Below are 18,925 nucleotides of genomic sequence, written 5' to 3' on the forward strand. Positions count from 1 at the left end.
TACGTTGCAAGTGTCCATACCATCTGAGTTGCCCTTCCCTTATCTTATCTTCTATAGGAGCTACACCTAAATTTGTTTCCTATATCGCTTGATTACACGTCAAAGTTGCATTATTAAGTATTTAAATGCATTAATTAAGTGTTACCATTTTAATTAAATACCTAATTATGTCCAATATTTTAATCATTGAGCTCATTTGATAATTTTAAGATAATTATCCTATTTTTGTCATAAATTTACGAATATTCGTGTTTTATTATTGCAAGATAATTTTTGAAAATTAAAGTTGAAATTAAAATGTACATGGGTCGTGCGTGAGAGAAACCGGGCCATGCATGCAAAGAAGCCATGCAATCCATGAGCTGGGCTTCAAAATGCAAGTGCATGCATGAGAAGACCACGTGAATGAGCAGTGCACAAAAGGCCGTGCATGCATGCAATTGAAGTTGGGCCTATGCGAGAGCTAGCCCGGAGTCCTTTGGGAGCATTAAATTAAATAGTGAGCTGGGTCTCATGCAATAAAGGCAGCCCATGGGGGCCATTTTGGAGTGATGGGCTGGGCTTCGCGCATTGACAAGACCATGTGAAGCCATCTCATGCATGCATAAAGAGTCGTGTGGGGGAACTGAAGCAAGGGAGTCGTGCGCTGGCTTTTGGGCTTCATGAACCTGGGTTGTGCACGGGAATGAATTGAGAGGGCGGCCGAATACACATAGGAAAAGAAGGCCACTGAGCCAAGTGGTGCATGTGATGTGACCACGTGAAGAAGAGGCCCGCCATGTGTGAACAAAGGCCATGTGCTAGGCATTGGCAGCTGAATTGAAAAAGGCTTCAAGGAATTTCAATTGCTTTTGAGGGCATTGAATGTAAAGTGAGGTAGGGATAAATTAGGGTGCTTTAGTTTGCTTAAGTGCTTGGAGAGGAGGCAGCCGGAAAAGGGTCTTCTGTTTAGGGTGTGCACCGCAAGAGGAGGCTCTCTCCTTGGGGGCTCTCACTCCAACCTCACGACTCCATTATTCTCACACTCCCTCTCTCTCTCTCTCTCTTGTTATTTTGTTATTTAGTTTTATTTTAATGTCATTTAAATACTTAGTTTGAAGTTTATTCTTATTTAATCCAGCATTGAAGTTTAGTCATTTTTAAGCATTCGTTTGGGATTTATTTTTTGTTAAACCTTTTTGAGTTAATCATTTTTATTGAAGCTATTATTGGGAATTATTTTTGTTTGAGTTATCTTTGAGTTGAGTTATTTTATTTGTGTGGGCTATTTTTATTGTTAAGTTCAAGTTATTTTTATTTAAAGTTCCCCTTATTGTCATTTAATTGCTTTAATCACTTTAGTGTCATTTTTAAATATATTGTTGGGACTTTGTTGTTTATTATTTCACTTTAATGTCATTATATCTTGTGGGAACTCTTTAGTGGTTTAAGTTTAGTTATGTTTATTTAAGACTTTGTTGCGCATATTTATTGTTTAGTCTAGTTTACTTTCATTTAGTTGAGTCATTGTTAAGTTCAGTTTATGTTTAGATATTGCAGGATCTATCTATTTTATCCAAGTTATTATTGTGTTGAGTCGGTTCATTATTCTTACGTCATAATTGAAGTTTAAGTTTAGTTTATCTTTGTTTAAAGCTGATTAGAGAGGTTCTTGCTTTCAATTTATTATTTGAGTATTAAATTAGTGAGTTATTTGGTTGGTTTATGCATGTTAGGTTCATAGTTTAGATTTCGCTTGTTTTAATTCATCACAAATCTCCCAAAAACCCCAAAAATCGAATTTGAATTGTGTTCAGTAAACTGTGTTTTCTTATTTTCTTCTTTTTGTTTTACACAAGTTTGGAATTAATCTGCATTCCTTGAGGGGACAATCTGGCCTTTTAGGGCTAATTATTACACGACAAAACTCCTATACTTGGGATAGCCTTTGCGCTGCTCATTTTAGAGTGAGTCATCGCTACCACAAAAAATGACTCAAAAGTTGGATGGAAAGAACTATGTTCCATGGTCTAAAGTTGTTCGGATTTATTCAATAGGATTAGGGAAATCTAACCACTTGCTCCAATCTGATCCTTCTGATGAGAAGAGAAAAGACGTGTGGGTTCAAGAAGATGCCTTCATTGCTTCCCTTTTATGGAATTCAAGGGAGATACAAATTGCACGTATGTGTATGCATCTAGATACATGCAAGGAGATTAGGGATTATATCAAACTTCTATCCTCCAGTAACATTTACACATACGTATGATTTATCCCAGGAGTACTTTCAGTTACAATAAGGAGATAGGAGTATTGCAGATTATTTTGGAGAGATGAAGCGTATTCATGAGGAGCTTAACGCCGTGCAACCTATAACTGTTGACGCTCATGAGATGCAGAAGCAGAGGTAGCAAATGACGGTTCTTCATGTTCTAGCAGGCTTGAGACCTGAGTTTGAGGCGGTTTGGTCCCAAATACTCAGTAGTGTCGAGTTGCCATCATTTGCCGATGTTTATTCTTTTGCCCTTCATCCTTCCTTTAGCATGCATTCTCCTACTCTTACATCTGGCTCTAAGAGAACAGTCTTGCTACAAAGGGTGATTCTAGTTCTCTACCAAACAACCACAATAGTTATCACGGTGGTTCAAGTGGTTCTAATGGTAAAGACAGACGAGGTAAAGGTACTCCTCTCAAGTGCACTCATTGTGGATGGAATAATCATACTATTGAGCAATGTTGGGATCTTCACGGCAGACCTTCACATGTTGCCAATGCAGCCACCACTGACTTCACACCTTTGGGGGCAGCCAATGTAGCCACCACCGACTCCTCACCTTTGGGTTCAAGTGGGAGGCATCGAACTATATCTATGTCAGAGGAAGAGTATTCCAAGTTCCAGCAGTATTAAGTGTCACAACAAACTTCTCTTCCCATTGCATCTCTTGCCCAAAAAGGTAATCACACAGTATGCCTGTCATCCAGTACTTCTCGTCCTAGTCCTTGGGTCATAGACTCCATACCCACTGATTATATCATAAGTATACCTAGCTTTTTCTCCACTCTTCAATATTCTGCAAATTTACCTTGTGTCACTCTTGTTGATGGATCCACTACTACAGTCAAGGAAACTGGGACTGTAAATCCCACTTCTTCTATTTCTCTTCCTTCAGTTTTATATATTCCCAAATTTCCTTTCAATCTTATGTCCATTAGCAAAATTACGAAATCCATGAACTATTCAATGACATTCTTCACTGATTTTGTGGTTATTCAGAATTTGAAGACGAGGAAGACAATTAGCGAAGGGCATGAAGTTGGTGGAATCTATCATTTTGAGCCGCTATCACCTTCTACCGCCTGCATTGCTGCTGCCACACCTTTCCAAATTCATTGGCACCTAGGTCATCCATTATTGGAAAGTTAAAATGTCTTGTTCCTAGTTTGAGTTTTGCATCTAGTCTCGATTGTGAGTCTTGTCAATTAGGAAAGCACCATCGTGTTTCTTTCGCTTCCCAAGTCAATAAACGGGTTGCAAGCCATTTTATGTTAGTTCATTCAGATGTCTCGGGTCCTAGTAGGGTTGTGTCCAAGTTGGGTTTCTAGTACTTTGTAACCTTGGTGTATGATTATTCAAGAATGACTTGGTTATTTAAGAAAAGATCATTATGAGTTATTTCATCTATTTTGTGCCTTTTGTTCTAAAATAAAGACTCGATTTGGTTTGTTAATTTGAATGCTTCGAAGTGATAATGCTAAAGAGTTTTTCAGTGCACAATTCACTACTTATATGACTTAGTTTGATATTGTTCATCAATCATCTTGTGCCCACACACCTCAACACAATGCATTGCAGAGCGGAAAAATAGACATCTTCTTGAAATCACAAACACCTTACTTTATCAAATGCATGTACCTAAAGTGTTTTGGAGTGATGTTGTACTTACTGCTTGTTATCTGATCAACAGAATGTCATCCTCAATTCTTAGTGGTAAAATTCCATACTCCATTCTCTATCTTAATTCACCTTTATTTTCTCTTCCTCCTTGTATATTTGGGTGTGTGTCCTTTGCTCATCAACTAACTCTTGGGGTGAATAAGTTGGGTCCTCGTGCTATAAAATGTGTCATTCTAGGCTACTCATATAATCAAGGCATATCATTGTTATAGTCCTGTGCTGCATCACTTCTTTGTTTCTACCAATGTTACCTTCTATAAAGTCTACACCTTACTACACCCAGTCACTAAGCTCTTATGAGCTCAACAAAGGTCTTCCTTTGCCTAATCTTCCAGATTCTATGTTACTGTCCTTGCCCAACCGACCATGTGAGTCTCCATGTAGTTTGAGTCCTTCTCATTGTCTTTATCATCCTAATTTGCAGGTGTATTCATGACAATGGCTCCAAGGACAAGAGTCCCCTCTAGCTCTACTACCACGCCTTTGGTTCCCTCATTTGATGATCATACTTCCCATAATGTTGATCCTTCCATTTGCTGTTTGGAAAGGTAAAAGCACATGTACTCAACACCCCATTTTCAACTATGTTTCTTATGACTCCTTAACACCCTCCTATTATTGTTTTGTTATTGCTCTATCATCTACTACCCTCCCTAAACCAATTTTGGAAGCCTTAGGCCATTCTAGGAGGAGGGATGCTATGGTTGAAGAGATAAACGCTTTACATGACAATCGTGCTAGAGACTTGGTACCTCTTCCTCTTGACAAGTTTGTGGTTGGTTGTCGCTGGGTTTACATTATAAAAGTCAACCCTAATGGTTCTGTGGCTCATCTAGAGGCCCATCTTGTTGCTAAGGGATATACTCAGGTGTATGGATCTGGATTATTCTGATACTTTTTCTCCAGTTGCCAAACTTACATCTCTTCATCTCCTTGGCTACTACTTGTCACTAGCCTTTGCATTAGCTAGATGTGAAAAATGCCTTCTTGCATAGTGACCTTGAGGAGGAGGTTTATATGGAGCAACCACCTTGATTTGTTGCTCGGGAGGAGTCAATCTTAGTGTGTTGGCTCGAGAAGGCTTAATACGGTTTAAAACAATTTCCCAGAGCATGGTTTGGTCGTTTTAATGTTGTAGCACTCGAGTTTGGTCTTTGACGGTGTGCTCTAGATCATTCCATGTTTTATCGTCATACTTCATTAGGTAGGACCCTTCTTGTTGTTTATGTGGATGATATTGTTATTGCAGGTGATGATGATAAAGGTATTCAGGGTCTTAAACTTTTTCTACAAACTAAGTTTTAGACCAAGGATTTGGGACAGTTGAAATACTTCTTGGGTATAGAAGTATCAAGATCTCGTATCAGAATTGTTGTGTCACGAAGGAAGAATGTTCTTGATCTGTTGGATGAAACTGGCTTGTGGGATTTAAACCAGTTGATACACCCATGGATCCAAACAGCAAGTTAATGCCAGATAAGGGTGATTAGCTACCTAATCGTGAACAATACCAGAGACTTGTTGGCGAGTTCAGTTATCTCACAATTACCCGGTCGGATATATCTTTTGCAACAAGTGTTGTGAATCAATTTCTAGATTCTCCAAGGACAAGTCATTGGGACACAGTAATTCGCATCTTGAGATATCTCAAAGGTGCACCTAGGAGAGTTCTTTTATATCGTGATCAAGGACCTAGGATCACACTTATATGCATGAATATATAGATGCAAATTGGGATGGATCGCCTTCCAATAGAGATCCACCACCATATCTTGGTTGGTGGTAATTTGGTTTCTTGGAAGAGTAAGAAACAAACTATGGGGCCAAGGTCAAGTGTTGAATGAGAATATAAAGTTATGGCTCACACAGCTTATGAACTTGTATGGTTGAAGAACATGTTGGAAGAATTGGGTTTTTTGCAATCTCAACCTATGAAGTTGATGTGTGACAATTGAGCTACTCTTCATATTGCCTCCAACCTAGTCTTTCATGAGTGGACAAAGCACATTGAAGTTGAATGCCACTTTGTTCAGGAAAAACTTATGCAGAAGCTCATTACAACCGCTTATGAGAAATCGGACATGCAGCTTGCTGATTTGTTTACCAAAGTGTTAGGGGGTGCTCATGTTAAATTCATTTGTCACAAGCTAGGAGCATATGACATTTCTACTCCATCTTGAGGGGGAGTGTTAAGAGGTTATTTATGTCTTTTAGTATTATTATTAATGAGTGTTAGTATGTTAATTAGTGAGAGTTAGTAAAGTAAGGGTATTATTGTCATTAGAATGTATTTAACTTGTATTATAAATAGAGGGAAAGACCTATATTCAAGTTAGGTCAATTATTTTAATCAAATCTAACAAAAATAAATTACCAAAGTCCTCAAAAAGGAAGAAACTAGAATCACCTATAAATAATAAGTGAGAAATAACATTTCCTCAAACCCAACCTTATCCCTTGCACTACCCCCTATCTATCCCTCTAATCATCATCATACTTAGCAAATCCACAACCAGTCTGGTGCTTGATAAGACTATATCACTAAGGCCCAAAGTACAATCCGCCGGGGGAGGGGGGGGGGGGGTGTGGTGAACATATCACAAATGCCATTCTAATCACAAATTAGAGTTGGATTTTGACAAAGCCTGTGACAGAGTGAGTTGGAACTTATTGGATAAGATTTTTATAAGGAAAGGATTTGGAGAGGGATGGCATAGTTAGACGAAAGTGTGTTTGTCAAATGTGAGTTATTCAGTGTTAGTGAATGGTGAGCCTAAATCTTGGTTTAGGGCTACAAGTGAGATTAGACAAGGGGCCCCTCTCTCGCCATTTTTGTTTGTTTTAGTGTTGGATGTCTAAAGTAGGACGGTTGACAAGGTTGTGGAAATAGGTTAGTGAAAGGGCTAGGAGTGGGAATTTTGAACATTTGAATTGCTCTTATCTTACTTTTTTTAACCTCTATGAAAAAAAATAAAATTCTCTCAGTCTTAGAAATTTATAAGCTAATGCTTTTGCACCTTCAGTTTGCTAACGATATAATTTTTTCTTAGAGGATCATAGGCCTTCTTTTTTGAATATTTTGGTGCTTCTCCATATTTTTGAAAGGGCATCAGGCCTTAAGATTAATATAGGGACGAGCAGTATCACAGCTATTAATATGCCTGTTGAGTGCGCTTTTGGGATCCAATTGTCGTAAGAGTGTCCAAGAATTTAGATGAGGAAGGGTGCTCTTTTTCTCTAGAAGATAGGATTACTCTCATTCAGGCTTGTCTTTCAAGTATCTCGCTATATTTTCTTTCTATTTTTAAAATTCATCCAGGGGGTTGGTGGCAAGATTAAGAGAATTATAAGAGATTTCTTATGGTGAGGAGTAAGGAGTTTTAGGCCTGTCGCTGCCCTTCTCGAAACCACTACAACCTTTCAATATTTCACAAAACCAATCATGTACCCAAAAACAAAACCCTCTTAATTGTAGCCCTACAAAACCCCGTCGCCAGAAACCTCATCACATTCCCCCACGCGCCAGCACATGAGGAGTTTCCAGCTCCCATCTTTTTTTTCTGCTGCATGTTCTGATTCCATCCATAGACCATAATATCTAGTTGTTGGGCATGTGTTTAGCCCAAAGATCCAAAATTTTTTTACCATGCACTTATGGTAATCCTTTAGTTGTTGTTCAGTGTTGGTAAAGGCCATTGGTGAGTCTCTTGAAGCAGTGGCAGTGTTCATTAGTTGATTTTGTGAGGCTGTGACAGTGTTACATTGTTCCGGTGGTTCATCTTGTTCAAGGTTGTCCTAGTTAGTCTGATTGTTCCTCTTGTTTGACAATGGTTTGGTTCATGATTGTTTGGATGGAGTCTATGAATCCCAAAAACACATTTCTTTCATTGCTGCAACAGATAACAACCGAAAAGTTGGATGGAAAAAATTATGTTCAGTGGGCTAAGCCTGTTAGGGTTTATTTAGCAAGATTTGGGAAAATCTGACCACTTGTTACAATCTGGTCCTTCTGATGAAAAGAGAAAAAGTGTGGATTCAAGAAGATTCTTTGATTGTTTCCCTCTTGTGGAACTTGATGGAACCCTAGATAGCCCGGATGTGCATGCATCTAAACACATGCAAGGAGATTTGAGATTATGCCAAGCTTCTATACTCTAGTAATATTACACCCATGTATGATTTATCCTAGGAGTACTTTCAGTTACAACAGGGCGATAAGAGCATCACAAAGTATTTGAAGAGATGAAATGTATTCATGAGAAGATTGACATCATGAGATGTTCATAAGAAGCAGAGGGAGCAAATGACATTTCTTCAAGTTCTACCGGGTTTTAAACCGAAGTTTGAGGTAGTTTCATCCCAAATACTTAGTAGTGCAGAGTTGCCACCATTTTTGTCAATGTTTATTCTCGCGTCCTTCAAGCTTCCTTCAGCACACATTCTTCTGCTCTTGCATCTGGCTTTGAGAGGATAGCCTTTGCCACGCACGGTGATCCTAGTTTTTAACCAAGTAGCAGCAAAAGTTATTGAGGTGGTTTGAGCGGCTGTGGTGGAAGAGATGGATGAGGTAGACGCACTCTTTGCAAGTGCGCTCATTGTGGAGGAGATGGTCATACTATTGAGTAATGTTGGGATCTACATGCCACCATAGTAAACCTTCACGCATTGCCAGTGCAGCCACCATTGACTCCACGCCTTTGGGGCCAAGGGGGGAGCAACATGCTATATCTATGTCAGAGGAAGAATATTCCAAGTTCTACAGTATCAAGCGTCACAACAAGCTTCTCTTCCCATTGCATCCCTTGCCCAAACAAGTAATCCCGCAGCTTGCCTATCTTCCAATACTTCTCTCCCCAACCATTGGGCTATCGACTTTGCCAGGTATACCTAATTTCTTCTCTATTCTTCAGTATCTTAAAAACTCTCCTCGTGTTATTCTTGTTAATGGATCCACCACTATTGTTAACGGAATTAGGACAATAAATCCCATTTCCTTTATTTCTCTTTCTTTGGTTTTGTATATTCCCAAGTTTCCTTTCAATCTTATGTTTGTTAGCAAGATTACTAAATCCATGAATTGTACAGTAACATTCTTCCTTTGATTCTATGGTCATTTAAGGTTTGAAGATAAGGAAGACGATTGGTGGAAGGCAAGAAACTGGTGGACTTTATCACTTTGAGCTACTATCTCCTTTTACCGCTACACTGCTTCTGCCACACCTCTCCAAATTCATTGTTGCCTTGGTCATCCTTTATTGGAAAAGTTGAAAAGTCTAGTCCCGTGTCTAGCCTTGATTGTGAGTCTTATCAGTTGGGAAAGCATCATCATGTCTCTTTTGCTTCCCGAGTCAAAAAACTAGTAGCAAGCCCTTTCAAGTTAGTCCATTCTGATGTTTAGGGTCTTAGCCGAGTTGTGTCCAGGTTGAGTTTTCGATACTTTGCAACCTTTATGAATGATGATTCAAGGATGACTTGGCTATATTTAATAAAAGATCATTCCGAGTTATTTTCATATATTTTGTGCCTTCAGTTATGAAATGAAGACTCAATTTGGTTTTCAAGTTCGAATATTTCGGAGTGATAATGCTAAAGAGTATTTCAATACTCAATTCACTACTTATATGACTTAGTTTGGAAATTATTCATCAACCATCATATGCCCACACTCAACAAAATGGGGTTGTGGAGAGGAAAAATAAACATATCCTTGAAATTACTCGCGCCTTACTTTATGAAATGCGTGTATTTAAAGTGTTTTTGAGTGATGTTGTGCTAACTGCTTGCTATCTTATTAGCAGGATGCAATCCTCTATTCTTGGTGGTAAAATTCCCTACTCTATTCTCTTTCCTAATTCACCTTTATTCTCTCTACATCCTTATATATTTGGTGTGTGTCCTTTATTCATTAGCCGACTCCCAAGGAGGTTAAGTTGGATCCTCATGCTATACAATGTGTATTTCTAGGCTACTAGTGCACTCAAAAGGGACCGTTGTTATAGTCCTACTTTGCATCAATGTTACCTTCTTTGAGTCTACACCATACCACACTCAGTCCCTAAGTGCTTCTGATTCCATGAGTCCCTTCCTCTGCCTAATCTTCCAAATTCGATCTCTATGTAGTTTGAGTCCTTCTCATCGTCTCAAACATCCTAATTTGCAAGTGTATTCATGACGGTGGCTCTAAGGAAGAGAGTCCCTTCTAGCTTCTACTACCATGCCTTTGGTTTCCCCGTACGATGATCATATTTCCCACGATGTTGATCCCATTGTTGTATGGAAAGGTAAACACACATGTACATATCCCATCTCCAACTTCGTTTGCTATGACTTCTTATCACCCTCCGATTATTACTTTGTTACTTCTCTACCATCTGTTGCTCTTCCTAAATCTATTTCTAAAACCTTAGCCCACTCTAGGAGGAGGAATGCAATGTTTCAAGAGATGAATGTTTTATAAGACAATAATACTTGGGAATTGGTATCTCTTCCTCCTGAACGATCTGTGGTTGGTTGTCGCTAGGTATATACCGTGAAAATCAACCCTGATGGTTCTATGGCTCGCCTGAAGGCACGTCTTGTCGCTAAAGGGTATATTCAAGTGTATGGTTTAGATTATTCTAACACTTTTTCCTTGGTTGCCAAACTTATGTGAGTACATCTTTTCATCTCCTTGGCCACGACTTGTCATTGGCCCTTGCATTAGTTAGATATGAAGAATGCCTTACTTGCACAGTGATCTTGAGAAGGAGGTCTATATTGAGCAACCACCTGGGTTTGTAGCTCCAGGGGAGTCAAGCTTGGTGTATTGGCTCAAAGGCATTATATGGTTTAAACCAATCTCTCAAAGCATGGTTTGGTCGATTCAATGTTGGAGTACTTGAGTTTGGCCGTCAACAATGTGCGAAGGATCACTCTATGTTTTATTGTCATACTTCATCGAGTAGGATCCTTCTTATTGTGTATATGGATGATATTGTAATTACAAGTGATGATGATCAAGTTATTTAGAGCCTAAAATATTTTCTACAAACTAGGTTTCAAGCCAAATATTTGAGACCATTGAAATACTTCTTGCATATAGAAGTATCCAAATCTCGTATGGGAACTATTTTGTCACAGAGGAAGTATGTTCTTGATCTTTTGAATGAGACTGGGATATTGGGATCCAAACCGATTGATACACCCATGGATCCTAACAACTAGTTAGTGCCAAATATAGGTGATTTGTTGCCTAATCTTGGGCAATATCAAAGACTTGTTGAAAGACGAATTATCTCAAAGTCACTCAGTTGGACATATCTTTCACAACAAGTGTTGTGAGTCAAGTTATGGATTTTCTGAGGTAGGGCTGTACTATGTTTTTTTCAGTTCAGTTATTGCCAAAACCGACCACCAAACTGAATCCCTTGGTTTTTAAAATTACTAAACTGAAACCAAACTGTAAACTATTGGTTCACAAGAAAATCCAACCACCAATTTTCTAGTTTGGTTCAGTTAATTTCGCTTTTTGAAAACTTTAAACTATAAGGCCGTACCCAGTGCACAAGGCTCCCACTTTGAGTGGGGTCTGGGAGAGGTGGATGTCGGCAAGCCTTACCCCCATTTTTGGAGAGGCTGCTCCCAAGTCTCGAATCCGAGACCACCCGTACCGAGGCGGAGGCACTTGCCATCGGACCAAGGCACGGCCTCTTTAAACTATCAAACAATAAAATAATAAATATTTCAAAGTCCATGGCTTTGGCAAGGACAAAGCCTCAGCCCACCACGAGTTTGAATGCTTTATCTGGGCACAAGGCTTAGTTCCAAAGCCCAGTACCAAAGATGCAATGGAAGAGAGGATGTAATTGGAATATATAGGTAGGGAAATCTATTCTCTATTCCCTTCCCATTTCCAACCGATGTGGGACTGGAAAAATGAGATTACTGCAAAAGGGATAATGGGGTTACTACAAAGGGATGTTGGCAACTTGGCATGGGCAATTGCATGTCGCAATTGGCATTGGCAGGCTGGGCATTGGGCACTAGCAGGCGACAGCACTCTCTTCTGGTGAGAGGGAATTCTCGTCCCACATTGAAACTTCAAAAGATGGACAAGTCTCGCCACTTCTATAAATTGCCAGGTCCTAGACAGTTTTTCTCTTATAATTCTTAGTTAAATTTATTCCAAAATATAAAATGAAATATTTTATTATTTTGGGAGGAATTAAAAATGATGATTAAATAACTACATAATTATGAAAGTATCCAATACTATCATCCATGTTGTATAAAATTACAACATACAGTTTAGCTAATTGGTTTTCAATTTTCTAGTTCAGTTTTTAGTTGAAATATGAAATTGAAACTGAAGCTCGAACAGATTTTTTTTTAAAAAAAAAAAACCAAAACTAAAAATGAAAATTGAAAAACCGAACCAAAGCATATTTCAGTTCAATTTTCAGTTTTTTGGTAAAATGTGTATATACCTACTCTGATTACTTGGAATGCAGTAATTTGCTTCTAGAGATATCTCAAAGGTGCACCTGGGAGAGGTCTCTTATATCGAGATCAGGGTCACACTTATATTCAAGGATATACTGATGTAGATCGGGTCAGATCACCTTCATATAGAAGATCCACAATCCAGTGTTGTATCTTTGTTAGCGGTAATTTGGTTTCCTAGAAGAGTAAGAAACAGACTGTAGTGTCTAGGTCAAGTGCTAAGTTAGAGTATAGGGTCATCTCACATTACACGTGAGCTTGTTTGGCTAAAAACATGTTGGAAGAATTGGGCTTTCTACATTCTCAGCCTATGGAGTAAATGTGTGATAATCAATCAGCTCTTCATATTGCCTCCAATCCGATCATCCATGAGAGAATAAAACACATTGATATTGATTGCCACTTTTTTTGGTAGAAACTTGTGCAAAAGCTCATTACCACCACTTATGTGAAGTCCGATATGCAGCTTGTTGATATGTTTACCAAAGCTATTTGAAGGGGAATGTTAATGGTTATTTTAGTCTTTTAGTACTATACTACTATTATTAGTGTGTTAGTGTAATGCTAATAAGTGAGGATTAGTAAAGGTATTATGGTCATTAGAATGTATTTGATAGGTATAATAATTAGAGAGACCTATCGTTGTGTTAGGTCATTCATTGAATCAAAATTTTCAATAGTTATCAAAAATAAAAATAAAATAAAATAAAAATAAAAGGAGATAAATGGTCCTTGTCTCAAATCCCTCGAAGCCTTAAAATAAGGCATAGGTTCCCATTAACTATTGTGACAAAAAAACACTGCAAAAGAAAGGCAAGAACTAATCTACTTCCTACACATAGAACCAAAATCCTTCCTTTCAAATACATTATCAATAAACCTCTAACAAACACTATCATAAGCTTCTTCAAATTTTAAGATCAAACAATCCCTTTCCTACCTCTCCTTTTAGTTCATCAACTACCTCTTTCGCAGGTATGGTAGAGAATTAGAGAATCATACTCAATGCAGCATGGTTCATCTCGTCAGATTGGTGTGGAACCGAAAACTGTTACACTGTCTAAGGGTGAATAAGCTAATTATGGGCCTGCTTGGTATCGTTTCTGTTTCGGTTTCTATTCTCGTTTCTGCATAGTGAAGAAACAAATTATGAATCTACATTTGTTTATGTTGTCGGTTTTCTGTTTTTGTTGAGAGTTTTCAAATGTTCGTGAAAAAATTGAAAACTAGATTTTATAATTTTAGTTGTTTTGGCAACATGTTGCTACAATATTTTAGTATCCAGAATTAACTTTTTGGATTAAAACATTCATTTTATTCATATTTTTAATTAAAATTAAAATAAAATTACCATACAAATTCAAAATATAATTCAAATAAAAAATGCCTATAAATTTTTAAAAAATTAAAATAATAAGTCATATACAAAATATTTTTACTATATTTCAATTGTCATATACAACAATATTGTTCTTGTAAATTGAATTTTGAAATATAATAATTAAGTAAAATAATGGTAAAAAATTTTAGGGCAAAAGATGCTCACCTCCCCTGAGTTTTGGAAGAAAGACAAGAACCTCCCCTGAGATTTTAAAAATTCCATTGACCTCCCTCGAGGTTTTAAAAATACCACAAACTTCCCCTAAGGTTTGGCAAAAAGACACGAACCTCCCCTCAAAAGACTTCTCTTTTAGCAAAATACAAGGCAAGGTTTGTGTCTTTGTGGCAAACCTCAAGGGAGGTCCCCATAATTCTTGAAACCTTAGGGGAGGTCTCTAGAATTTTTGAAACCTCAGGGGAGGTCCCTGTCTTTTTGCCAAACCTCAAGGGAGGCAGTTTCTTTTGCCCTAATTTTATTTTTATTGCAGAATTTTTTTTATTTATATTAGTTTATACTTTTATTATTTAATCATTTTTTGTAATTGTTATTTGATTCAAAGATAAAAATGAGCATTTATTTAATCAAAATTTTAATTTAACCTAGCTATACAAATATTAACCAAATAGGTTGTTCGCTTTCAATTTTTAGTTTCTATTTCTAGTTTTTAGTTTTTATTTTTAACAATGATACCAAACGGCCCCTATATGTTTGGTATGTAGAAATGGGAAGAAATCAAATGGATTAAAATCAACTTTTTCCAGTTGATTTCTTTTTCTTCAATCTTCAATTTTTTAATCCATTCCATCTCAAACACATTCCATTCTACGAGCTAAATGTGACACGAGTTCCAATATCAAGCAACCCAATAATCTCTCTACGCTACATCATTGGTCCACTAGGGTAAACCAATAGCTTTTACCTTATCCAACTGTCATTCTAAACCCCATCTTATTGATTTAGTTACTTATAATATTTTTTCTAACCTTCAATATTCAAAATCACTTCCTGATTTTTTTAAAAGAAAATTAATGGAGGGCCCAAAGATAAATTGACAGGTTATGTCCCAGACACCCAGTACAGCAATCCCTCCACAGGTGTCAACAAAAATACCGGTTTGATCCTGCAAGGAATCAAACACAAGATGTTCGAGAAGTGATAGCTCACCCTCAAAGATCATCCTTAAATTTGGGCTACCCTATAATGGGTAAACCATTTCCAAACGTCACTCTGACCGATGCATCTTCAACTTTCATTAGTGGTAGTTGGACACTTGGACTGTTAAACCTCATTTTTTTTTTCCTTTTCTCAATGTTCTATTTCGTGCATTCCTTCTTTTCCATTTAACCTCACGTCCATGTTATATATTGTCATATTATAAATAGAATGAGAGGCAATCTGACAAGTTCTAGTTGTATGTTCATTCATTTTCTTCTCTCCATTCCTTCTCTCTCCCCCCACCATGAAATGTAAAGATATTTTTTAACTTTGTTAAGGAGAAGCAAAAAATAACAGTAGTAAAACTTCAGGAAACACCAAAAAAGGCAGTACAAGAGCAAAAAATAAAATACTAACAATAGAAATGCATACCTAAACCTAACTTCTCCTTTAAATTGTCCTGAACGTAGTATGACCTACATCAAAATCTCCAATAAATTAATAAGCATTGAAACAATAAGGCATTAAATACACAGAAAATTTTTTACAATAGGTAGCACCATCTATTTTGCAGCCACAACATGTAATTTTACTTATAGTTGAGTCACTTCATAAATACCAGTTCCAACTATCCATATTTTTGTATTACGTACTCTTTATAAGCAATTGAGAACTGCACTTAAGAAGACAGAAAGATTAAACAATAACTCTTCAATTAGCAATATGACAAGTACAACACAAACTACAATTCGAAATCTATAACCTCAACATGTTTTTATTTAAAAGGGAGAATGCAAATCAAACAAATCAGAGGAACATATGAAGCTTTAGATGTGGCTCAAAACCAGGCACAATCCTCATATGGATTATGGACCCGTAACTGATGGATGATACAGGCAGCTGAGATTCACGACACAAATCAAATCTCGCCTTCAATTCAATTTATCCTTAGGTTTCCATGAAAAAAAAAAAGGTGATTTAGGCCTTTTAAGTTCACTATATCAATCAAAGATAGAATAAAAGGTCAAGAATGAACACCCTTTTAGTTAATTTTTTCCCATACAGTGGTACTTATGATAACTTTAACAACCATTTTGCAAAGATATTAACCACACCAATTTGCTCCATGGTAGTAGCAAAGTAGGGACACCTTAGGAAAGCCCATCAAATTTTATGACACAAGGAAATGCAATGAGGTTTTTAGGATTTTTTTAATAATTTCTGCATCAAATCCTACCATATGATGTGGAACATCCAGAGAGAGAGAGAGACCTGGGGGAAAATACAATAAAATAGCCAGCGTGCACCATGCTCTATAGGAAAGAGTAAAATGAAGAGAAATACAAGAAAACCCCTTATTGAATAAATTTTTTTTAAAACTCAACAATTAAAAATAACCCCAACATACTAATTCTGACTAATTAACTAAACCCAAACCCATGGTCTTAAATTTCAATGAAATTGTTAAAATTTATGCTTTCTACCATCTTAAAATCGGAATATAAGTCAATTTCCATCTTTCAAAATTTCCACAAATCATCCAAAATTTATTGCAATCTCGAAATTTCAGTGCAATTGTTGAAATTTTAACTACAAAATGAAATTTACTGAACTTCAAATTAGAGATTCAAAACTAAAATTGAAATTTCTCATTTAATCTATGTTCTTTTTTATTGAAACTAAAGATTATTACAAAAAATGATCTGAATGATAGCTTTTAGACCCTTGTTTGACCATCTATGTTTAAATTATTGGTATTTGTATAATGAGTAATACTTAAATGATTTCTGATCTTTATTCATATTAATTTAGTATGTTTAATATGTATTACATTATAATCTTCATTATTATCTCTATTAACAATTCCTGAAGTTTCATAAATGAATTCAATGCTTTACTACTAATTTCCATAATTTTTTTTCAAACCACAGTTGACACAATTTCAAATTTTCTGTATTTTTTGAAGCCTCAAAAAGTTTAGTTGAAATAGAAACTTAAAACCTTGCTTAAATCTATTAGGCCTTGAAACCAATAAACCCTTGAAGCCTTAACCGTATTCTCCAAAATCAACCTCCAAACAGGGTCAAATGTGTCCATCCAATTTCTCACTTCCTTTCCTCCATCAGCTTATGAGCTCAAGTGAAATCCAAGCTTTGCCCTTGCCTAAAAGCAGAGTAGGTTTGGAAGCTGATGGGCTGCCCCTCCGCCCTACAAGCATGAGCCCACTTTTGATCCAAATAAAAATATTATTCTTCAAGCACTCAACAAATAAATAAATACTACATCCTTGTACGGATGCTTAAATGTCCAATGAAAATAGAACTATGCCAGCTATGTTTTATGTACAATTGAAATTGTTTTATGGAAGCACTAAACAGGATTTATTCTTTCTTTTCAGCAAATGTTTCAAATAAGCTGTTTGGAGATTTTAATTAATAACATCAATGTCTAATTTTAAAAAGGGCATTTGGACTAAATGATGTATAAAACATTAAATTTTATGCACCAACTTGAAGGCCTCTAATATTTTGTTGTATTGTAAGTAGGAAGTCAATCTCACCTGAGGGTGACCAGAAGGAACAAACCCTAAAATTATACCCTTGTTGATTGTCATGGCTGAAACAATTCCACCCTGTCAACAAAAAGAAGATGAAAAAACACTGTTTTGAGTTCTCAGAGTCCTTAAAATTTTAAATTTCTTGCATTTAATACCAAATCCAACAAATATAAAATGCAACAATCAAAGAAACTAACATAAGTATGATCATATGCAAATGTTGATTTATTTGTCTAAATAAATAAACACAAAGTAAAATAAAATGTATTGATTATCCATGTAACAAAGATGTCAATTCAGTAATTGTAGCAGGTCCAAAAGAGGATAAAATAAAAACTATATTTGAGAGATTTTCGCAATCCTTGGATGGAACAGAATTAAACTAACCTGATGATCAATATGAGCTCCCAATGGACAAATCCTATATGGTGAAACAGCAACCCTTACTTCCTCAGTACCTCTCCCACTCATTTGAGCAACTACTTTTCTTATTCCATCTAGCTGTAAGATATTTAAAATAAATAAATAAAAAATACAACAAAAAAATTATGTTACAAAAAAAAAAAGTACTACAAACAAAAAGAAGAAAAATAATAAAATAAAAGCGCATATTTCATTAAAATTCAAAATAAGAATCAGCAATGTGGTGCTACAATCCCCGCCCAAACTGAGAAACCTACAAAACGAGCATACAATAGTACAATACCATAAACCATATGCAATACAACCAATGCAACACACCACAATCGAAATAATCACCAACAAATGGAGATCAAACAATGAACCCACAATATAAAAATAATAATAATAAAAAATGAACTAATATCCTGAAAAACCTGTGAATTACCATTTAACGCCATCAACAAAAACAACAACACATTAAGGAAGAATCTACACGGTGACCAAAATTTGAAGAGTTTTGGATCAGAGATTCACCTCTGATTCAGAAGGCCACGACAGCCCAACCATCTCGGAAGACGCCCGTAAGAGGAGTTTTGGAATGGGTTCTTTCTGGGGAATTTCAACTTAAATGCGCTGTTTCTTTATATGGGAAGAGAGAGCGAGGTAGACACAGATTGAAGAGTAGAAATGAAGAAATGAAGAGACAATCAGTGACAGTGAGGCAGCGGCATTGGGTAAAATGTCATATGTTTTTTTCTTTTTATTTTTTATATTTTCTTTTCGGTATGGGAACGTGAATTTTACCTTTTTGTAATTTTGTTGGGTAGTGAAGTCACGCATGCAATTTGGCATCCGCGGGCGGGTAGAACAATTTGGAATTCATCAAAATCTCTGTACGGCAATAATTCTTTATGTCCCCCTCCACTAAATGCGCTTTATATTTTGGTCAAAATGGTCATTGATAGCTGCCCATTTTTGGACAACACCTTTGGAAGAGGGTTGGACAAAGATTAAC

At 36.6% G+C, this 18,925-nt stretch overlaps 1 protein-coding gene across 2 annotated transcripts in view; it reads right to left on the reverse strand.

The window, feature by feature from the left end:
* Window positions 1-18,649, reverse strand: part of LOC131166321 (galacturonokinase) — an 81,825-nt gene extending 63,176 nt beyond the window's left edge. The window contains exons 1-4 of one of the 2 annotated variants that reach the window (XM_058124765.1): window positions 18,445-18,649; window positions 17,896-18,009; window positions 17,512-17,583; window positions 15,384-15,427 (exon numbers count right to left, since the gene is read on the reverse strand). In XM_058124765.1, coding sequence (XP_057980748.1) covers window positions 15,384-15,427; window positions 17,512-17,583; window positions 17,896-18,009; window positions 18,445-18,477 — 263 coding nt within the window. In that variant the 5' untranslated portion in view covers window positions 18,478-18,649. The remainder of the gene's footprint in view (window positions 1-15,383; window positions 15,428-17,511; window positions 17,584-17,895; window positions 18,010-18,444) is intronic. The other variant, XM_058124764.1, reaches the window with a different exon arrangement.
* Between the last annotated feature and the right edge of the window lie 276 nt (window positions 18,650-18,925).

The sequence above is a fragment of the Malania oleifera genome, chromosome 10 (assembly GCF_029873635.1).
Source record: "Malania oleifera isolate guangnan ecotype guangnan chromosome 10, ASM2987363v1, whole genome shotgun sequence".
Classification (NCBI taxonomy): Eukaryota; Viridiplantae; Streptophyta; class Magnoliopsida; order Santalales; family Ximeniaceae; genus Malania; species Malania oleifera.